A 20,074-nucleotide genomic window follows, 5' to 3' on the forward strand; every position below is an offset into this window, starting at 1 on the left:
CAAAATGTATTGATAAAAATCTGTCTATTTAATTTAAGAGTCTAAAAAATGTTTAGGTTTTCTACTGGTAAATTATTTCTCTAACTGGGCTTTTAATTTATTTGAATCAAGCTGTTGGGGATATTAAAGAAACCGTTTTAAATGAATCAAACCAAATATTAACTTATCAAAAGAGCTGGGTTTTCATTTCTTGAAACTGATGAGAAACAAATTTGCTTCGTTGCATCTTGCATGGTTTGTTCGAAGTTCTATTGCCTTAAAAATGCTGTTATGACAGCAAAAACCGAAATGTGGCAAAAACAATTTCTTAGCGGAAATCCGGATAAACCATTCAAAATACGACGAAAGAAATTATTTTGAAGCACAGCCTAGAAGGCGTAAAGCTGACCAGTTTGAAGAAAGTGACGCAAAAGTCTAACTATTTTGATAAAGGGAAGCTTGTTTCTCTCACTTACCGGTTTAAAAACATCTACTTTTGAATAAGAGTTCTTCTGGTGACAAAATTACACTCCAGTTGTTTATTATATGCAGCTTGCATCAATCTGAAATTCTGGTAAGCATTAGGAAAATCCCCACCTGCATTCGAGAAAAATGAAAATCAACAGTAAAAACCCAGTTTAATTAACATTCGTTTATTGCCACAAACATCTTTAAAACATAACAAATAGACTATGTACACAAGCAAATTTATCACGAGCCGTTTAGTAACAGCGAAAAATCCCTTTGCCTTACTGTAACATTACAACGAATGCAATATTTGCACTTCTAAAGGATTCGTAATCACAATTAAATAAAATCTGGTTTGTGTTCAGATTCCCTACTTCCAGTTGAAATCATCATAATTAATTATTTATTAATAATTACATTTGGCATTGTTTTAATAGCACAATTGGACAAATAATATGGAAAACCTGTTCAAATTATGTGAAAAGGTCTAGCAGACACTTTATGAAAGGAGTACAAGCTTTTGAATAAATATATAATAAATAATTACAAAACGAGATTCATTTGCAATTACTGGGCCGGATTGCTGCAACTGCTCACTCTGATGTTGGAGTGTGATTGATGGATTCAACACGAATTATTTTTGAAAAACACCATTTCAGATAGACAAGCTAGAACTATACAGATAACGTAAATCGGCAGTAGGACGCATCCGGTTACTTTAGACAACGTAAAATGGTTGAAGTACAAAGTAAAGTAGAGAATCAGTGCCACGAGAAGAAGAGCCGCTATTGTATAGATAATGGATCCCGATTGCAGTACAATGGTTCCTTTCAGCATCGTGCTAAAGAACCACGGCATTCCAAGGGAGAAGAGAATGTTCATCGAGTTGGCTCCCAATGAGTTTGAAACTCCCATTTTTCCTTCCCCTGAAAAAAAACGGAAAATTTAGTGTTTTCAACCACAATTGGTTCTTCGCTCAGTCTTCAATATTTATTAACATACAACTAGTGAGTTTTTAGGTCGTCGTGCAAAAGAAAGTTTTACAAGCGGTTTACACTTGTGAAGTTACAGGCAACAAAACAGATTATTTCCTGGAAGCCTCTTACCTCTTCTGGTCATAATAGCAATTGAAAGTGTTTCTGGCAATGATCCACCAGCAGCAACAAAAGTCATTCCTTGTACAGTTGATGGGATTCCAAGAACATTGCCTGCATAAAACATAAAATATCTGAATTTGTCAAACACTTTCATGTGAAACTGCAATTGATTTAGTTTGCTTTAGGTTGCACTTGTACGTACCAATGAGAGTAACCATCCACGACACTATATAAGAATTGCCTCCAATCCAGAATATACATAACATAAACGTGACTGGCCACCAAGCAGGGTGGGTTTTGGGATTGGGAATTGTTAATCTTAAAGCCATCTTTATCAGCCACGTATAGAAGAAGAGAAATTTCGTGAAAAATCCTCCTTCAGGAATAGTGAATGGGCTCTTGGTAAGTGCTGCAACAGCAAGCCATTAAAGCTTGATTGAATGGAAATATTGACACGATCAATTACATTTTATTTCTTCGGCTTCTTGAGCTTCTCTGGCTTTCCTAAACTCTTCTGGATTTTCGTATGCGGATCTTCTCACATTTTCCGCATAGGAGCCAAACGCTGACGCCACTGAGGCTCGTACCGAATCTCTATTGTATTCCTTTTCTTTACTTTCAGATACTTTGCCATTTTCAGCTGCAACCGAAAGATTTTAACAATATCTGCGACTGGCAATAAAACCGAGCAATAACTTACCAATGTCAACTTTGTTGTTGCTTCTGTATTTATCAATTGTCCTTCTAATAAATCTGGAAATTCGTGGATTTTGGAACATTACGATAAAATAGAGGAAGTAGCAAATGAATAAAGTTAGTCCTTCGTACCAGTAGATATGGTCATCCCAAACTATGGCTATTAAAATGGATATGGCGACCATATAAATCGAGATGTCTCTTGTGACTGGATACCAATCAAGTTTGATGGGCTGGAAAATTGAAAATGCTATAAATTTTGAGGGTTTATTAACAGCAGCTACTACAGACTTTATTTTGTGGTTTATATAATATTTTAAATTTATTGCGGTTTCTTGTTAATTCTGTTTGCTGAATTCATAAATGCCTCTGATCACGCAAATAACATGCATTTTATTCCATATACTTACCCTTGTCGTCCAAAACTATTAAGTACGCATTAAGTAACCAAAAATAAACGCATTAAAGAATCTTGCTTCAAAAGTCCAAAAGTCAATGGCTAACTTACCCTAATTGCGGCTAACGAACCAATTGATGCGACACCCAAAGAATTGAACATTGACGATCCAACAATTGTTCCAATCCCCAAAGAAGAGCCGGTTACAAATGTGGCAATCAAATTGGTGAATAATTCTGGACAGGATGTGGCTACTGACATGAATGTTGCAGCTCCTACATCCTAGAAAAAATTGGTTTTATTGAAATTAAAATTAAAATATCTTATTCATCTGCTTACTGCGGAAATATTTAGAACTTCACAAAGTCTTTCAATGGAAGGAATAAAGTATTTGTCGCAGACAATGGCGAGTAGAGTAAAGGAGTAGATGGCCATCAGGAAACAGACCACTATTCCTCCATGACGCAATTGATCATCATCAAAAAATGGAGGAAAGTCATCATCATCATCATCACCACTTGATGCATTTTGGTCACATTTCAACTCCTTGAACTGTTCGAGACTGAAATGTCAATTTTTTGTTTCTTAATTATTTTTATAATAAACCAATGCCTGATAATCTGTTAGTAAAAATGCATGAAAAATATTCTTTCATATGACACTTTTCTTTATATGAAGTATCCTGGGTGGTTTTTTTGAAAGTTTTCAAATAAACCCATTGAATTTCATGCGATGAAAACATTAAGGCCCCGAAATCAAATAATGTACTCAGGATCTTCGTTTTAACAAATTTCGAATAAATGCTCATTTGTATTTTTTTTCTTATCCATTATTGTTATTCTAATCCAACCGATCGAGCAATTCGACATGTTATTGCTGTCCTGGACAATTAAACTTAATCTCGCCTAATTTCGAAGATTTACAACTTCTGAAATTTTCCCGCTACTTTAAGTGCGTTAATTGTCTGTATTGGCTTATAGATATTCTATATTTACCTCTGATGGTTTTCCGTTTGCTTCGCATCTTTAAGGATTGGTAGTGCATTAATGTCGTTTGAAGAAGCATTAAGTTGATTTCCTGCAAATCTGTTTGGATCGACAATGTCTGGAAAATATGAAAAATTGTGTTGCTTAATTTATAAATTAAAACAAACACTCATTTGACTTGGTTTAGAAAGACTTTGAGAATTTTGAGTAAACCTGGTGAACCAATTTCCAGACTGTAATAGCCGTGCATTTAAAAAAATCATCCATTGCTATATTATGGGAAAGAAAAAATCAGGTCTAAAGACTTTCTCTAAACAATTTTTTTGCAAATTGTGTCCAGTAACTTACTTGCTGAACAAGGAAAGCCAAATATCCCAACAAGAAGAATCGAAGCTAACACACCAACACACTTCATGTTTGTCACGATCAATCTGAAGAAAAAACAATCACAGTCTCAAAAATCCATAATGTGCGAGTGAGGTTGTTCCTGAAATGACTTTGTATATAAATGAATTATCATTTATCTGAAGCTTTGATTACAAATCACAGACGTGGATCAATGTGTTTTCATTATCACTCAAGGATTGTATAGGCCCTTCAAGTGGATGATAATGTCGGAAATAAATATCGGATAGTGCTGGAAATTTGAATAAATTTACCTTCAAGGAAACCGTGATTTTCCATTATAATCCATTTGACTGGATTTGCACATTTCATAGGTTCCAAAGATGTTTTGGTTAAATCACATTTTGACTAAACTAATTTGGATTGTAACTAATTGCAGAAATGCGAGAGTTATTTTAACAACAAGCAAACTTTTAGCAAAGTCAATACATTAAAATTTGAAAAGGCGTTTTTCTGGTACAACAATCTCCGGTATATTTAGCACCCAAACTAAAACATTTAGTGAGTATTAAATATTTATATACCGAAGGCTTGTACGAAGAAACGTATCAATGGAATGGAGATTTTAAGAATATTTGAAAAATATGTAGGAATTCATAGACTTGTCCTTAAGACCAACTGGAGCTCAAGGCCGTTGAATGTTAATTTAATTGAGAAAAATTAATCGAAAAGGTAAATACTTGAGATCTACACAATCACAAAGTAATGATTTATAAAGTGTATATTAGCAGATATTTACGTATAGTGCGCAATCGATAATTATCTAAATTTAAATTAATGTAAGGTATTTCTAAAAAAGCCATACATTTGCGGTCATTCAGTAGCACTTTCACTCTTCTATTGATATTTTAATAATTAAGCTACAAGAATGGGCATCAAAACATTTTGGTGTCGTCTCCAAGTGTACATATTTGGTCATTAATGCAAAATCGACCAATTTTTCTAAAGTTTTAGCATTAAAAACTTTTAGCAGGATCTTCATAAAAGTTCACATAAAGCAAATAATTGAGAATAAATCTACAATACAAAAAATGATTTGGTGCCATCCATCAAACACTTAATATTCCTTCGATTATCTAAAAATAATTTAAATCGAAACCACGTTTTCCTACATATCGGAACATTCAGTGCCTCGATTTTGATTAATGAAATTCAATGGCAGCCTCAAATTATTCTAAAAGTGAACTTTCTAGAGCTCGTGGCAATTTCATATTTTTGAAACAAACACTAAGCTTTATTAATAGTAAAATCTCCCTTATGTCTAGATGTACAATATAAATTTAAACGGAAATTATTTTTGACAAATGATGCATCGACAAAGTAGAGTTTTGGGCAGAGTTTGCAGCATAACTTTTCGTTTAAAAGCACGATTAATATTAATCCAAAATAACCCTTATTTCCCAACGAAAATTCAGAAAATAACTTGGGATAAAAGTTCAATTTTTTTTACTTTTCAAAGTAGCTACTCTCAACTCATCAAAACTTATTCTTCTTTGTTTTCAGAAAGATGTATTAATAGCACTTCTTAATTACATTCGATGATCTATTGTTGCTCCAAAAGTGCCGATTTTATCTTAAACTTTAATCGGCTGATAAACATTGTTTACTGGTAGCAAGATTTAAATTTTTCGAGTTTCAATAAAGTTGGCGGAAACCAAGCAGTTTGAGGCATTTTCCAAGTTTGATTAGAAAATTACACTTAGGTCGAACTTACCAGCAATGAGAAAACCGCACAAATTTTTATAAATAACTAAAAAGTTTGCTAATGAAATGGCCCATAAAAACTAGAGCTGAGCTGAGTACTAAACCAAGTAGTAATAACCCCATTTCGAATAATTTTCCACCCCTGCTTTCTTAGTCTATTTTTGGCCAGTAAATTTTAATAATTTATTTGTGTATAATTGTCCAACTAACTTTGTCCTATATTCAAATCCCAACTATTTCTGTCATAACTTTGCTTATCTTATGGACGTATTCTCACATCTGTAGAAAAAGCTTAAACGTGGCAATAGTGAAAAGGGCATTTAATATTCTATTTAAATCTATGCAAGAAGTTAATCATTATTTAACATGCGCTCATCATGCAAATCTGTTGTTTCCATTAGAAATATTAGGTACAATACCTATTATTGAACGACTTCCATTGTGCAAACACATACTTATGGGGGAAGAAATGCGAAAATGTTGACGTCTTTTCCGCACTTAATCATAATCTCAATAGCCAATACATTAATGGATTGGTCGATGTTATTTTATTTTGAATAGCTAGAACGTGTTTGAAAATGCAAAGAAAAGATCCAGGGTGATACAGATAAATAATTAATTTTAAATTGCGTCTTAAGTTCAAGCCCATTTACTTATCGTTTGATATATGACGCTATTTGTAGCTTTATCATTTTTAGAACTTCCTTTCGAAAATCTATTTTGATTAAGTAAATGTTTATTTGCGTCCAGTTGAAAACATTTTGCAAAGTACTTTCAAAAAAACAGAATTTCACGAGAAAATCGATACCCCATACTTTAACGAGCGAGTGCTGCATTACCCTGGATGATGTTTGGTTTAAGTGTAAGCAAAACGTCTAGTAGATATCTTTAGAAAATCTTTGATTCACCATCTGATAAATCATTGAAACTAGTTCATACCTTACCAACTCCAGATCATCAAATATCCATTTAAACGAACTGATTTTTCACATAATCAACTAAATTTAATTTTCAACCGTCACTTGCAATATTCTCCATTTGAGAGTAAACAAACAGGCTTCTTTTCTCCCACAGAAGTCCTCAACATCAATAATGAAACCAATCAATACTACTGTCCCTTTTTAGGCCACTTTGAAGTAATTTATTAGTTGGAGAGTAGACGGTTTCTGAGGTAAAAAAAACGTGTAAATTACATGCCTTTAATGTTCGAGCTAATAAATATGAAAAAAAGTTTTATTGATATATATTATGTACGAGAAATAAATATTAAAATCTAACAAAAAATTTGTTGGCATTGTTTTGTAAATTCGAGATATCAACAAGTGTTAATGACTAAACTGCTCGAGTTTTTTTGCGGGAACAGTTGGGTTTAATGTTTAGGGTCAAGAGGAACCAAACATTATTCTTAGTATTTGGCACTGAAAGTGTGAAAAATAGATTTTGTGCAAGTTTTAAGGAAAGCTTCCTCACATTGTACTTTCATCCTCCACTTGCAGATTAGTCAAACTTTCAGTTCCTGCGCAATTGTTTTCAATAAAGAAACTCAATTATTTTCCTTCCGACTCCCGATTTCATATTTTTCAAGTCCGGAATATAATGAAGTCCATAATAATATTTAAACACGAATACAGTTCAGGATCGTTAGCAACCCATTATTTATTTACCAATTTCAACGAATCGAGAGTTAGTCCTTTGTTCGCCCTAAAGAATGTGAATTCTGGTAATTTGCGGGAAAGAAAATGCCTTAAAAGTAGCAAACTTGCCACAAATCTGGTTTTCATAGTAATAATGATAGGTACAATCGCTGCAAAAGAAAAGCATAACAATTAAATATAATATATATAATATTTTTTATTTATATCTTTTCTGGCAAAACTTTTCTTATAACTTTTAATATTAAATTCAATGGAATTTAAATCGATGTGAAAGCAAAATGTAGTTTTTTTCAATTGCCCATGTTTTACCGTATTTATTTAGGCCAAGCAAGCAAACATTTCCTTTAGTGCAAAGCATGATGTTTCTATTTTCCAAAAGTATTAAATTAATTCGAACATATTTTCTGTTTTCATAATTGCATCAACCTTAACAAAAAATCCCACAGAAAAAAAATTTCCACATAAATTTCATAACAATAAACAACCTTAATAGCGAATGAATGGAGTCTTTCTGTACACTTAGAGAGACCCCAAGCAGCTGCGAAACAACCGCAATAATCTGATCCCCAAACTTGAGAAAATGAACCAAGAATATCTCTTTTTACGACATTTTTTTAAATTCCAGAAATCCATTGCAAATTTTTTCTATGAGCAGTTTAGATTTATGAGAAATTCTTATTTTAAACTGCCAGTGGCTGAACTAGTGGAGAGTGCCAAACTACGAGTCCTGAAAAGGCGTTTTCTTAAAAATCTAATCTGGACCCTAAAAAACATCCTAAATTTCACCACAATCTTAGCATAGTTATGCTCCAAGTTTGGAGCTTAACTTTTCAATGAAAATCCATATTAGAATATTAATAACAAAAGAACTTTTGCAAGTGCAAATTCCATTAAAGCTCAGCCCTTTCATAAATATTCAGATAAGTAAATAAAGAATTTAAGGCACTACACTAACTAAAAATAGGTATTAGGTATGCCATTCTAAAAGGTTTTACGCTAGCAATGGAATGATTTTTAAACAGATATCACTTAAACCTATTCAATTCAGACGGCGAGGAAATTTTTAAAAATATTTTAGGATTTGCAACAACCAATTGAAGTGTCTCATTAAGTCTCTTTGCGTCATTCGGAGCGAATTGACGTGCGAAAATGATTCTAATCGTATTATATTATTAGATAATTTCAATCAGCTTCTTAGGAAATGGAATTTTGTGCGTCTTGAAACCGATATAAAATTGATTATGCAGAAAAACCACAATTATCACCGACCAAACCTGAAGAAAGTTTCAGCTAGATTCAGTAGGAACTTTACAATTCTTCAAATGATCCAGAGAATTTAACACGAAAAACCCACTCTTAAACTTTCCTATCTCGAGACAGTTTTTTAATCTATTACGTGAATTGCAGTAGCGCTATTTAAAATAAAACCCTCTTGATAATAATACAGAATAGAAGTGTTATTTGTAATTGAAATGTGGTTAAGGTTGGGCTTCTCTAAAGGAGGAATGGGTAAGAAAACAAACAAATGCTACATTTTTCAGTTTATTACAACAAGATTTCTTTGCAGTTGTAGGCTCTCGAAAATTTCCTCATTTTGAGCATAGAGCTGCTCGTAGATCTCACTATAATTAATATCGCCCTTCCGGCCGCCATATTCATCTGGTAGGACATCGGGATCAATAAAACCATGAAGAGAATCGCGATTGTTGAAATGGAACTTCACCTAAAACCATATTTATCCTCGTAAATTAATCCAACAAAATATCGAATCAATATTGATTTTTTTATCTGCACAATTTCAAGAGTGTTTTTTATTGTTCTTGGTCGATAAGAAAGTCTATTGGTGTTAATTAGATCACTTTATAAACACCAATTTGAAGTATGATAATTTAAGCAAGTAATTGCTACCCACAGTTTTTTTTATATCTTCAGGCAAAAATGGCCAGACAATCTTCAGCGCAGCATTTAGAATAAAGGAGTTGTTGACCACATGGAACCTGAAGTCCTTAAATGGCAAACACTGCAGCTTTTTCAATCCCACCATGATATTGTGAGGTGTGAGCCATTTGATGGACTTCCAAGGTAGATTTGCTATGTCCAAAAGAACGCACAGTCCTTTCTCTGGATCACTGTTGAGTAGAATTGATTCAATCCATATATCGTCTACAGCAATAACGTCTAGAAGGGCCATTTTGGAAGGGTCACAGTTTCCTGAAATTTGKTTCACTGGTTTTGAGCTTAAATAGAGTATGGCACGCTGAATTTGCTAGATTTTTTCAAGTGAAAGAATGTAGGGATATTTTAAGAAAAACGTAACTTATTGTCGGCCTCCTTTAAAGCCTGATGTTGCTCTAATGATTTTTTTCTGAAGGATTAATGTGTTCGTTAATTTTGAATCCAAGCTGAAATTTTATTTGTATTTCAATGATTGTCTATTAATTATAAACAGTTTTTAAGATATTAAGTATTCAATCGATTTGAATCGATCGACGTATTGAATTCACTCTTTAGCGGAACAGCGACATATCAATAATGGAAAAAATTGTTAAATCTATTACGGGAAAACCTGCAAATGCCTACAAGTAATGAATTGAATCAGCGAAAAAATTTTTCACGCCATAATAGAAGCCCTGTAAAATATCCTTAACCAACAGAAATACACAAAAAATGGAAAGTTTCTTTAGAAAGCAAAGGTGCGACAAAAACATGAATTTTACCAAGAAAATGATTTCCAAAACTGTTAATACTCGTTCCATAAACTGGGCTTTTCATCGATCGCAGTTAATATGAAATATTTTGAGCTTTAGATTAATTACTCTTAAAAAAGCATAGTTCGGTAAAAAATAGCTTTCGATTCCTTTAAGAAAATGATCAATTCAGCTTTTCAGCTGCTAGCTATTTTCACCCGTTTTCCGAATTTGCAACTCTAAGGACTTTAAAGGTTCCATTAGGAGCCAGATATTTATTTTTATATCGAGTTAGTTTTTGGCATTTAAGAATACATAACTTGTCGATTTTAATTTCGATAGTTGAAATTTGGCTATAAAAAAGGCGGCTGAAAAGTCCTGCATTTTTTTAATTCGGATAAATTCAGTGGCTCTGCATCGATTGCTATGCCAATTGTTTGAAGATTAGTCTGTTCAGTTTGCATAAAAACTATTACAAAAAGTGCGCAATTTAAGGCTCTATCCCGCAGCGACTACAGCTTTATAGTTCAACTGGTTCTCTAAATATGTGCCAAAGACAAAGGGTGATTTTCAAGACTTTTTCTGCGGATTTGGAGATTTTTCGAAAAATATTTTGCATTTTGTGTGAAAAGCAGAAACATTTCTAACATGATGTTTGCTCCCAAAAATACGCAATTTAACGTTCTATCTAGTAATGAAATCTATGGCCTTGTAGCGTAACTCGTTCGATAAATACGGGCCACAAGCTAAAAGCCGATCTGACAATTCGCATTAACTTTGAATGTTTGTCTTTTCTTTTGTGTGCAAACTATCAACATTTCAAAAATTAAATTTTGATATAAAAAGTGCACTGGATTTCTAAATATGAGCCCATGACTAAGACCGGTTTTCACAACGCGCTCAACTATTATTATGATAACAAGTATGTAGATTGTAAATATCAGGGCGAAAATCTCGAAAATCATGCGTTTTCTAGATAGAAGGTATTGAAATTCTGGACATTCCCAAGTGAAAACAGTTGTGCCCTGCAAAAAATTAAAAATTGCAAAATCTAGTGAGCTTTATTTTTTTGCAATTGACTGTTTTTTCACAATGTAAACGTTGCCATGAACTATCTTAAATAAAATTCTTACCTAATTTAGCCACATAAACTGGACGACCATCCTTGTCCGTAACTGCTGGTAAGGCTATACGCACATCCTTTTCCAGCAAATCCTTTCGATTCAGTGGCGCCTCTTTGGTAAACCATTCAGGATGTTCTAAGATCAGTTTGTAGTACAACTTAATCTGTAAATACATTTTTACAGTTCATTGCCCACGTAAACTTGAAATTGTAGGTTCCCCAGGAATATATTTGCTGTGTTTTCGTCCAACGTACTTTTTTAAAAGCCTCCTCAACATCGAACTCTGTCCCCCGGAGGAATCTCTCCAGTAGTTTGTCATTTTCATATGGAAAATTGCATAACGCCGGTTCGTCTGAAATGCAAATTTTAGACTTGTCTTACTGTTTTTAAGTATTGTATTTAATGGCCCTATAGACGCCTAATATGGATAACAAATTAGACTCTAGTACATGGTGTTGTTTGGAATTAAAATAGCCGGCAATCTATGTTTTATTGCCGCAATTAAAACTACCTATAACAATTAATCACATGTTCAGGCGCAATTAATTTAAATGTATCAGTAGTTTTGTCGGTCTAAAATAGCATTTGAAAAATTTTTATTATGAAATTATTTCGCTCCGGCTATCTACTTAGTATTCCTCATCTTGCCCAGCGTATAAAGCATACCTAAATTAAATCAATGAAATTATGGCTTAATGAATAACTAAACACACTTTCACTATTTGTACTGTGATAATTTGTTTTAATAAAATATTCAGAAATAATTAAACACAATTTTAGCAGCTTTGATTGCTGTTAGCACTTAGTTTTTCTATATGCTCACTTTCAAAAATTAGTCATTCGTTTAGGGGGCAACTAAATGCTTTATTGCTAACGTTTATGGCTTAAATTGTATATACATTAAAAACATTGCAATTTTCGCGTTCAGACATGCAAATGGAATGTTGATGATGGAAATTTGATTTACTGAATAATGATATTTATATGCCACTGCAGCTAAAAATCGCATTATTTTAGCAACTGCAATATTTTGTTGTAAATATTGCGAAAATTCAATGAAACTCGCGAGCAATTAAGCAAATTCCTTATTCTGCAATGAAAAATTGTTTTCTACGCTTTTATTTAGAAGAATCATGATTTCCACCAAGACCAAAATTTATTTTTTTGATGCAAGTACCGAGTTTATTCTCATTAAAATTTGAGAAGTTTTTTTGTTGTAAAAAAAAAGAAAAAAAAATTGAAACAAATAAAAATAATTGTAATAATGCTGTAGTTTTGCGCCAAGAAAATAGACGCTCGAAACGTTTTGCCGCGATTCTTCAGAAAAAAATATCCAAAATCGACAAAAAAACTCACTAAAAATTTTATTTTTAAATTAGTGGCCTGTTATTCTTACCCTCAATCATTTTCCTCAGGAGTTCGATCTTTTCCTCCTTATCGACAATCATTGGAGGACTCGCTTTTGCACACACTATTCTACATCGACGACGATTTACGATCACGTTCGCACAATCGCTTGAAATTGCAACTGATATGTTTCATCCAAGTGCCCTGTCTTTTAGTCGCTTCGCATTTAGCCGAACCTTGCATTATTATTGTCTAATGAATATTAAGGTAACTGATGTTAACCGGTCTTACGAGGGTCAAACCGTGCATTACTTGAATTTGAAGAAAATACTTTTTACTTCTGCGTAACAACCTTCGGTATCATTATTACGTTACATTTAAAAAACTTTTTAATTTCAGATTTTCTGTTAATTAAGCTCGCTGAGAAATAAACTCGAAATGAATAATGCAAATCCAAACAAAGCTCCGGTCGAAGCGAAGTCGGGTCTAACTCGCAATTAATAAAAAGCCAATTCAATTTCAATCAAATTTATTTTTACATTTATGAACTACAAATAATATCTATCAGTTACCGTAATTTTATTAAATCTATCGGTTAATTTACGCACTATTCTTAGCATTAATAATGTTCTAAAATTGGATAATAAAACATATGCCATTATATATTTTTACGTATGTATATCAGCCCTTTCACTCCCGATTGAAGAAACAAGTATGAGCCCATTCCTTAAGGCATATTCCGTTGAAATTTATTTTAATCACATCTAAATTTTGAAACTAAAGCAATAATTTTACCATTTTTAACAAACTGCAGAATTATCTTTATTTTATCAGGGCTACTTCTTGCTGGCCCAAAACGGGTCCAATGTGCTCAATGGATCAATGGTTTTCTCTGTAACTTCTGGAATAATTGGCGCTTCCTCCTGTGATTCCTTCACTGGGACCACGTCGTTTAGTTTCTTCCTTAAATTATCTAGAACCCACACGATTACGAGAAATCACACCCAATTTTCTGGCAGCCTACCTTGCGAAAGCAACTGCTTCATGTAACACAGCATCGATTCATAGGCGAACTTCAAGTGCTCCCTATCCCGCAGGATATTTTTCCTGAAGTTACCCAGCTGAGAAGTCAATCCTGCCAAATCCGGAATGGAGTTCGACTGGTTGGTTACATCCAAAATCGCATTTGAGAGTAGGCACAAAAGCCCACTTCTCCCTATTCCCGATGAACAGTGCACTAAAATCGGGTGGGCTACAGATTTTTGCTGCTGGAATAAACTGATCAGTTCGACGACTATGCTAAGAAAAGGTTCGGGCGAAGTGGGGAATAAGCTGAAAAACGCAATAAAATTAGATGGTTAAGACATATCTTGATTAACACTGACCTGCCAGGCCAGGAAGTGAATTGTAAATGAAGAACATTCCAAGTCTCTTTTTTCTCTGGAATGGTCAGAGAAATCACTCGTTCAATCCAATGCGGTTTCATTACAACGCTTTGTAAAGACAAAACCAGATTTTGGTTCAGTATTGACAGGGTTTGTCCTTTTTCTTTTGGCCAGTAAATCTCATCACCAATCTAAAAATTTTGCTAATGTGAAACTATTCCTTTGAGGGGAAAAATTATATTTTTTTTTGTGTATCTGCAGCTTTTTTGGATAAACATGCGAATACACTCACCTCGTTTTCATTATTTAAGCAAAAAATCAGGTCCACTTGCTGTTCGCGAACCATCGCCCAAAAATCACCCTGCGTCGACACCAATGGAGCTTGAGTTACAATAAATTGTGGTCCGAATGGGGAGATTTGCTAAGATGTGGGCAAAGTGGCAAATTTACATTTTTTAAACATTGCATACATAGAAACCTTTCTCACCTTGATAAATGAGGCGTTTATGTAATCATCTCCAGTAGTACGAAGTTGAACTCGACTGTAATCATAGGGCAATATATCGGGAGATCGATTTTTCATCGGGTAGCATCTGGCAACCGATATAACCCGTTTCTGGGTATCGTTTTCTTGACTGTCTTGAATCTCCTTCCACTTCATATCCAAACTAGTGGGCCCACTTAATGTTTTGCTTGTTAACGCTTCGACGGACTTTTCGAATTTTTCAACTTCTTGGGCAAAGAGCGTCTTGACCTACCCGAATACAGCACTGTTAACTTCTGGAAAGCAAAGCTTTGTTGAAACTCACCTCGGTATTGTTTAGCGGTTTGCTGGGCAAGACTCGAATAGTTTCCACTTTAGGAGTATTTATCGCTTGGTCTGAACTCTTTGGGCTTGGTTTTGGGGTTTTGTTCTCAACAACGGCCTTTTTCTCGGGTCGAACTTCAGGGACGATGATGTTAGATTGGGGCGTTAATGTGGGGATATTGTTGGTGGCAGAGAAATCTAGCCCTGTTGAAAATGTTAACAATAAACTAAGTATTTCCGCATGTTTGTTAAAAGAATACACTACCAGTTAGCAGGTCGATATTAGACTCTTTGTTGCAAGGAACATTCTGTTGGAGCGCAGTATTGGAGTTAACTTGAGGAGAACTCGTTGGGTAAGTATAAGACCCGGTGGCCACAGTTGAGGCATAATTCAGCTGGTTGTAACCATAGACACTACCATAGGAATTGTCGGTTGGCGTTTGCGTATTTGTGGTCGTAGAAGTAGCAGCTTGAGGAAAATCAATTTAATGAACTCTAAACATTCACTGAAAAACGGCATTTGCAGTTTTCTTACCACTTGATGAGGGAAAACCGGTCTCAGATGTACCAGTAGACATGCTGGCCCCAATCGATCCAGTTTGCATCTTGTACGGATCCCCTGTAGGTGAGGAGTAAGTGGAATAGTTGCTGTAAGTGCCCGTATTTGGGGCTACAGATGACGAGTGTTGCTGAGTGTAGTAGCCCTGATTATGGCGCGAAATTTCATATGTATTCAATGAAGACGCCTATAAGAAATGCGTTAGCTGAGTTGGTTTACTTTGATTATTCAAAGGCTAGGTGTGCTTTAATTGAAATTAATACGTATCTAGAAAACTGTTGAATTATCTAGAGTATAAAAGCTGGTCTGGGACTCACATTAACTGGGTTGAAATAATTGGGCGCATATCCTTTGGGGAAATACGCTTGTTGAGCACTTTGCTGTGGATTGGTCGAATAACCCGAACTTGGATACTGCTGATAACTGTAGGATTGAAGCCCTTAAAAATGTTTCACTTTAGGTATTGATTGCCCATTTTAAACACTCGACGACCATTTAAAGCTTTAAATGGTTCTTGCTCACCTGCACTTGGATTGCTAGCAGAATTCTGAGTAGCAACCGGTTGTGTTGATGTGGGTGCTTGAACCCCATACGATTGCGGCGCAGAAACTGGAGGATTCTGAGTATTTGAACCATAACTCACAGGAACATTTCCCGCGTTCCCATAACTGCTTGCAACTTGAGTAGGGAACTGTGTGCCGTACCCCGAAGAACCCATTTGCTGCATGTACAGCTGTTTCTGGCCCTGTTCAACCGGGTTCTGAGTCTGCTGGCTGTAAACTTGCTGTTGAGGTTGCGGCAGAGTTTGAGCGCTTTGTACATTTCCAGCGCCTTGATACTGCAGATACTGTTCTTGTGGATACTGCTCTTGAACATACTGCCGCTGCTGATTGCTTCTGGGCGCTGAATCCGGTTGCGCGGCTGGTTTATACGAGGTCGCCTGGTTGTAGGCCCCATTCTGATACCCGGTGTTTGGAGCCGGATTCTGTAGCGTACTATCTGGATATTGCATGTGAGTCAAAGTGTCATTGCCTTGAGCCGCATTGGGCATGTAGCTAGAAATCGTTTGATAGGACATCGTCGTTAATGTGGAAGCTTTACTGGCATCATGAACTGTCGGCGTTTGAGCTCTTTGAACGTCGGTATAGTGCTGCGATTGAAGCGTATACGGCGTCGGATTGTAGTTTTGAGGCGTGTAGCTGCTGTACAAATACTGTGAACTAATGTCTTGCTGTTTAGCATACAACGCATTCATGCGGTTTGTTAAATGCTCCAAAGCCTCACTAGTAGCGGCCTGCTGACTTGAGTAGTTGTTTGGAGCAACTTTATTAGACATCCCCGATTGTCCATAGTTTTGGTACAACTGCTGCTGTTGATAATAAGCGGCGTTTACAGCCGCCTCGTTTTGCATGCGGGGAACTGGATCGGTGGATATTTCTGAGCCTACTGGCGTCGGTCTGACTCCGAGAGGCCAGTTTTGAGTGTCGCTCACGTTATGAGACAAACCCTAAAAAAAGCATTAAAGGCATAAGATGTGATATTATTTTAAGTCTTGGATGGCATTAGTAATTCTCACCCCGTAGTTCGTCGGTAAAGTCGAATACCCTGTCACTGCCCCAGCTTTTTTTCGGGCTTCTAGATAGTCCTTCAGCTTGGGTGCAGAGGCAGTAGTACTGACTGGATTGATCGGGGCTTCCTCTTTCTTCGGCACATTCTTAGCCAACATTTGTTCTCTTTCCTCCTGCTGCACTTTGGTAGCGCTCTTAATTTTCTGCAGCAACTTGGAGACATTCATGTCGAGTTTAGTGTAGAATTCAGTGCCTATATCAAACAATTATTTTTAATTTAATTGGATTGCATCTAAAAACCTGCAAACCTTTGACGGCTTTAGCCAACAGATCGTCATATGAATCATGGGAAACTATCAAAGCCTGGATAGTGGAGGATCTTTTCTGAATAATGTCCTGAATGTACCGTCTGGTATTGACGGTTTTTGCGTAGCAATCCACAAACGCTTTCTTGATGTTATCTTGCGCCACTAGGTTTTGATTCAAGACTTCAATCTATAAATGTAAAAGACACGACAATCTAATCAAATTCTCAGTGATTAAAAATACTTACCAAATGATTATGTTTCTCCATTTGGGTTTTGAAAACTTCCTCCAATGGTTCGTGGGGCTGTTTGGTCACTAAGGCATTGGTGATGTCGTCATTGTGAATTGCGTCCCTTAATTGAGCCCACAACATGACCCGTTGAGTTTTCATTTCGTCCACTTTGGAGCTGAGAAGCTCCAATTCTTTTACAGCGTTCTGATCTATATTGGCTGCAACAAAAACACAGCTTAACTGACTGAAGAGAATCTCTAAGTAAATTAATTACGTTTTTCAGGAAACAATAAAACCATTTTTCTTCTAGTTAATTACTTACGATTGGGCAATTCTACACTCGGCAATCGCTGCTGCAGCTCCCTAATGGGCCTTTGGAGAATCTTCAAGTTTTCCAGATGAGTCATCACCGCTTTGCTGAGAGTTTCATTGGACTCCTTGGCTTTGTTATGGGCTTCTTTGTATTTAGAGGCTTCCCTTGCAAAATCCGTTGTTATAATACTGGATGGTCTCTTACCCATGACTTCCTGATAACTTTTTTCATTGTCTTCGTCCTCCTGTGAAATCAATAGTTAAGAGGCAAATGTATTTGTATTGTTTGAGCTTACTTTAAGTAGCGCATCGATATCCCCGAGGTTGGCCTCAACGTCATGGCAAATATTTGAAAGCATGCACATCGAATCGATTAGATCTTGAATAGCTGCAGGTTTGGCTGATAACGACGCCGCTCTATCGATTAACTCTTGCGGGATCCCAGTTGCTTGGTGCATCTTAGTGAGCAAATCCAGTTGCATGGACGACATAAATTCCACTAAGGCTTGATCTCTTATCTCCATTTGTTGCCCAATATTTCGCAAAATTTCTGCCTTTTTCTCGCTGTAAACCGAAGCAGCTTCGTGGGCTTCCATGGGAACTAAGCGGGCAAATATGTCGGGACCGGATACCTAAAAGTTGGCCCCACTTAGACGGTTTAATGGCTTGGGATAGTTACTACTTACTTCTGGATCATTAATATCGAACTCAATTCCTTTCACCAAAGTTGCGCCTTTCACTTCTTGCAAACTTGCAATATCGGGAACTTCCTCATGGTAAATGAATTCGTTTTCGTTTTTGGCAGCTTTCCTTTTGCCTTCCACAACGTCTGTCGTAAAGGCTAAAGCATCTGCCAATTCTTTTTGCTGAAATGATTTATTTTTCTTTAAATCACTACAATTGCGGTACTTGGACGAAGCTCTACCTGTTTGCTGCTCAAATATTTGCTGGCTTCCTGCAGACTATCGCAAGCGCCTTGATAAAACGCCACCCTTTCGCCCATTTTCTGCAACTCTTCGGCCTGCTGTCCTTGAAAGAGCAAAGAGATGCATCGGTGATAAGCAATTTTAAATTGCAAATATTTCATCCAGTCCTTGTATCTGTTGCGCCCCACTGAATCGTCACTGATCGACTTCAGGCCGCTTAACGCCTGCCGATAGTAGTCCCATACCTGAACTGCTACTTTAGCTGCAGGAAATTAACTATTAGTTGGATAAAAGTTGACAAATGGTTGCCCCTTACATATAATGGTGGATTTTCTGTTGTCCAGCATGCTTTTTTCGAGAATGCATTCCTGTGCTTGAGCTAAGCAGAGCTGCTTGTAAAAATGTGGAACTTCTGGGAATGTTAGGTAGGATAACACGGAGTATCTTTCCTTAAGAGTCTGGAAATACCACATTGCATATATGTGCTAACGATGAGGTTGGTGAGGTTTGAAAATTTTACCTGAAAAACCCAAATAGCGCACTGAAAATGGGAGCAGGCCAGCTTCATGCCTTCCGGGTTGGTCCTTGAATCTTGCGCCCCTAAAACGGTATGCAGGACGCCAATATTGTGCAAAATAGCCATTAATTCGAATTCAATGCCGCCAGACGATGAGCCGTTCTGACTGTCTTTCCTGGGAAGCAGAGCAGATAATTGCAGTGCATTTTTGAATTTCTAAATGAAGCGTACCATTCAAACTCAATGAAGCAGGGCTGTCCAGGTTCCATAGGAAAGCGCGATTTTAGGAAATGCAACTGGCAGTAATACTTCTTAAGGGTTTCCAGTCCAGACACGTTCAGGGTTGGATGAGCGGCACTCGCTCGAAGAGCATCGAGCTTGCTGATTTCAGCCGTATATGACTCAGGATCTTCATGGTAAAAAGCTGCAATGTACTGAAGATGGAAACACATCTTTATCAGTTAGTTTCTAGCCAATTGAAGCTGAAGATAGTTAAAGTTTTGTACCTCTTTCAACTTCTTTCCAAACTGCACAGTCTCTTGACTAACGAAGAGACCAAAGCTGATCATGGGCAGACGAGGGGCTGCCTCCATATTTACGTCCCCTGCTACTTAACGGGGCACTCAACTAAACCACAACATAATGAATCATCAAAGATAAGTGACAATAATATTGCTAGTTAACAAATACAACTAATGTTAGCCTATGTTAGTGAAGCCTTATAAGAATGTGCTTTGTGCTTTTGCCCGATGAAAATCAAGAGCACTTACCTGTTCGGCGTTACCTTACAGGCGACAGTGGACTAAACAGAAGTACCACAGCTTTAAAATAAACAACGAATTTTTACAATGAAATGAAAATCCTAAATATTATGGTTGTTTTCGATTCAGTTGACAATGACAAATGAGTGTTGTTA

At 36.1% G+C, this 20,074-nt stretch overlaps 3 protein-coding genes and 1 long non-coding RNA gene across 6 annotated transcripts; 1 reads left to right on the top strand and 3 right to left on the bottom strand.

The window, feature by feature from the left end:
* Nucleotides 1–616: 616 nt before the first annotated feature.
* LOC109537511 (sodium/potassium/calcium exchanger 4) lies at nt 617–4,436 on the bottom strand. 2 transcript variants are annotated; one of them, XM_048664593.1, is made up of 10 exons: nt 4,283–4,436; nt 3,972–4,054; nt 3,633–3,741; nt 2,977–3,199; nt 2,749–2,919; nt 2,245–2,473; nt 2,011–2,184; nt 1,747–1,953; nt 1,554–1,655; nt 617–1,373 (listed from the first exon to the last, which is right to left on the bottom strand). In XM_048664593.1, the coding sequence occupies exons 2-10, from the start codon at nt 4,036–4,038 to the stop codon at nt 1,072–1,074; spliced, it is 1,584 nt and encodes a 527-aa protein (XP_048520550.1). In that variant the 5' UTR covers nt 4,039–4,054; nt 4,283–4,436; the 3' UTR covers nt 617–1,071. The 2 variants fall into 2 exon arrangements, with proteins under 2 accessions (XP_048520550.1, XP_019759844.1); XM_019904285.2 differs by lacking the exon at nt 4,283–4,436 and having other exon boundaries at nt 3,972–4,110.
* A 4,050-nt stretch (nt 4,437–8,486) lies between these two features.
* On the top strand, nt 8,487–9,852 carry LOC109537442. The gene is made up of 2 exons (XR_002171923.2): nt 8,487–8,896; nt 8,955–9,852. It is a non-coding gene; the product is annotated as an uncharacterized LOC109537442 (long non-coding RNA).
* On the bottom strand, nt 8,914–12,899 carry LOC109537441 (clavesin-2). 2 transcript variants are annotated; one of them, XM_048665187.1, is made up of 5 exons: nt 12,595–12,899; nt 11,453–11,550; nt 11,208–11,361; nt 9,300–9,613; nt 8,914–9,110 (listed from the first exon to the last, which is right to left on the bottom strand). In XM_048665187.1, the coding sequence occupies exons 1-5, from the start codon at nt 12,644–12,646 to the stop codon at nt 8,925–8,927; spliced, it is 804 nt and encodes a 267-aa protein (XP_048521144.1). In that variant the 5' UTR covers nt 12,647–12,899; the 3' UTR covers nt 8,914–8,924. The 2 variants fall into 2 exon arrangements, with proteins under 2 accessions (XP_048521144.1, XP_019759735.2); XM_019904176.2 differs by having other exon boundaries at nt 9,300–9,598; nt 12,595–12,884.
* Nucleotides 12,900–13,057: 158 nt separating this feature from the next.
* On the bottom strand, nt 13,058–20,074 carry LOC109537440 (tyrosine-protein phosphatase non-receptor type 23). The gene is made up of 22 exons (XM_019904175.2): nt 19,929–20,074; nt 19,665–19,785; nt 19,390–19,592; nt 19,162–19,333; nt 18,958–19,099; nt 18,641–18,903; nt 18,402–18,581; nt 18,012–18,347; nt 17,726–17,960; nt 17,419–17,621; nt 17,174–17,360; nt 16,874–17,118; nt 15,820–16,804; nt 15,615–15,736; nt 15,274–15,484; nt 15,004–15,207; nt 14,740–14,942; nt 14,418–14,684; nt 14,223–14,351; nt 13,931–14,121; nt 13,570–13,877; nt 13,058–13,518 (listed from the first exon to the last, which is right to left on the bottom strand). Exons 2-22 carry the CDS (start codon nt 19,749–19,751, stop codon nt 13,382–13,384), a joined length of 5,010 nt encoding a protein of 1,669 aa, XP_019759734.1. The 5' UTR covers nt 19,752–19,785; nt 19,929–20,074; the 3' UTR covers nt 13,058–13,381.

The sequence above is a fragment of the Dendroctonus ponderosae genome, unplaced genomic scaffold, assembly GCF_020466585.1.
Source record: "Dendroctonus ponderosae isolate FM_Combo_2020 unplaced genomic scaffold, Dpon_F_20191213v2 Dpon_F_20191213_3, whole genome shotgun sequence".
Taxonomy (NCBI): Eukaryota; Metazoa; Arthropoda; class Insecta; order Coleoptera; family Curculionidae; genus Dendroctonus; species Dendroctonus ponderosae.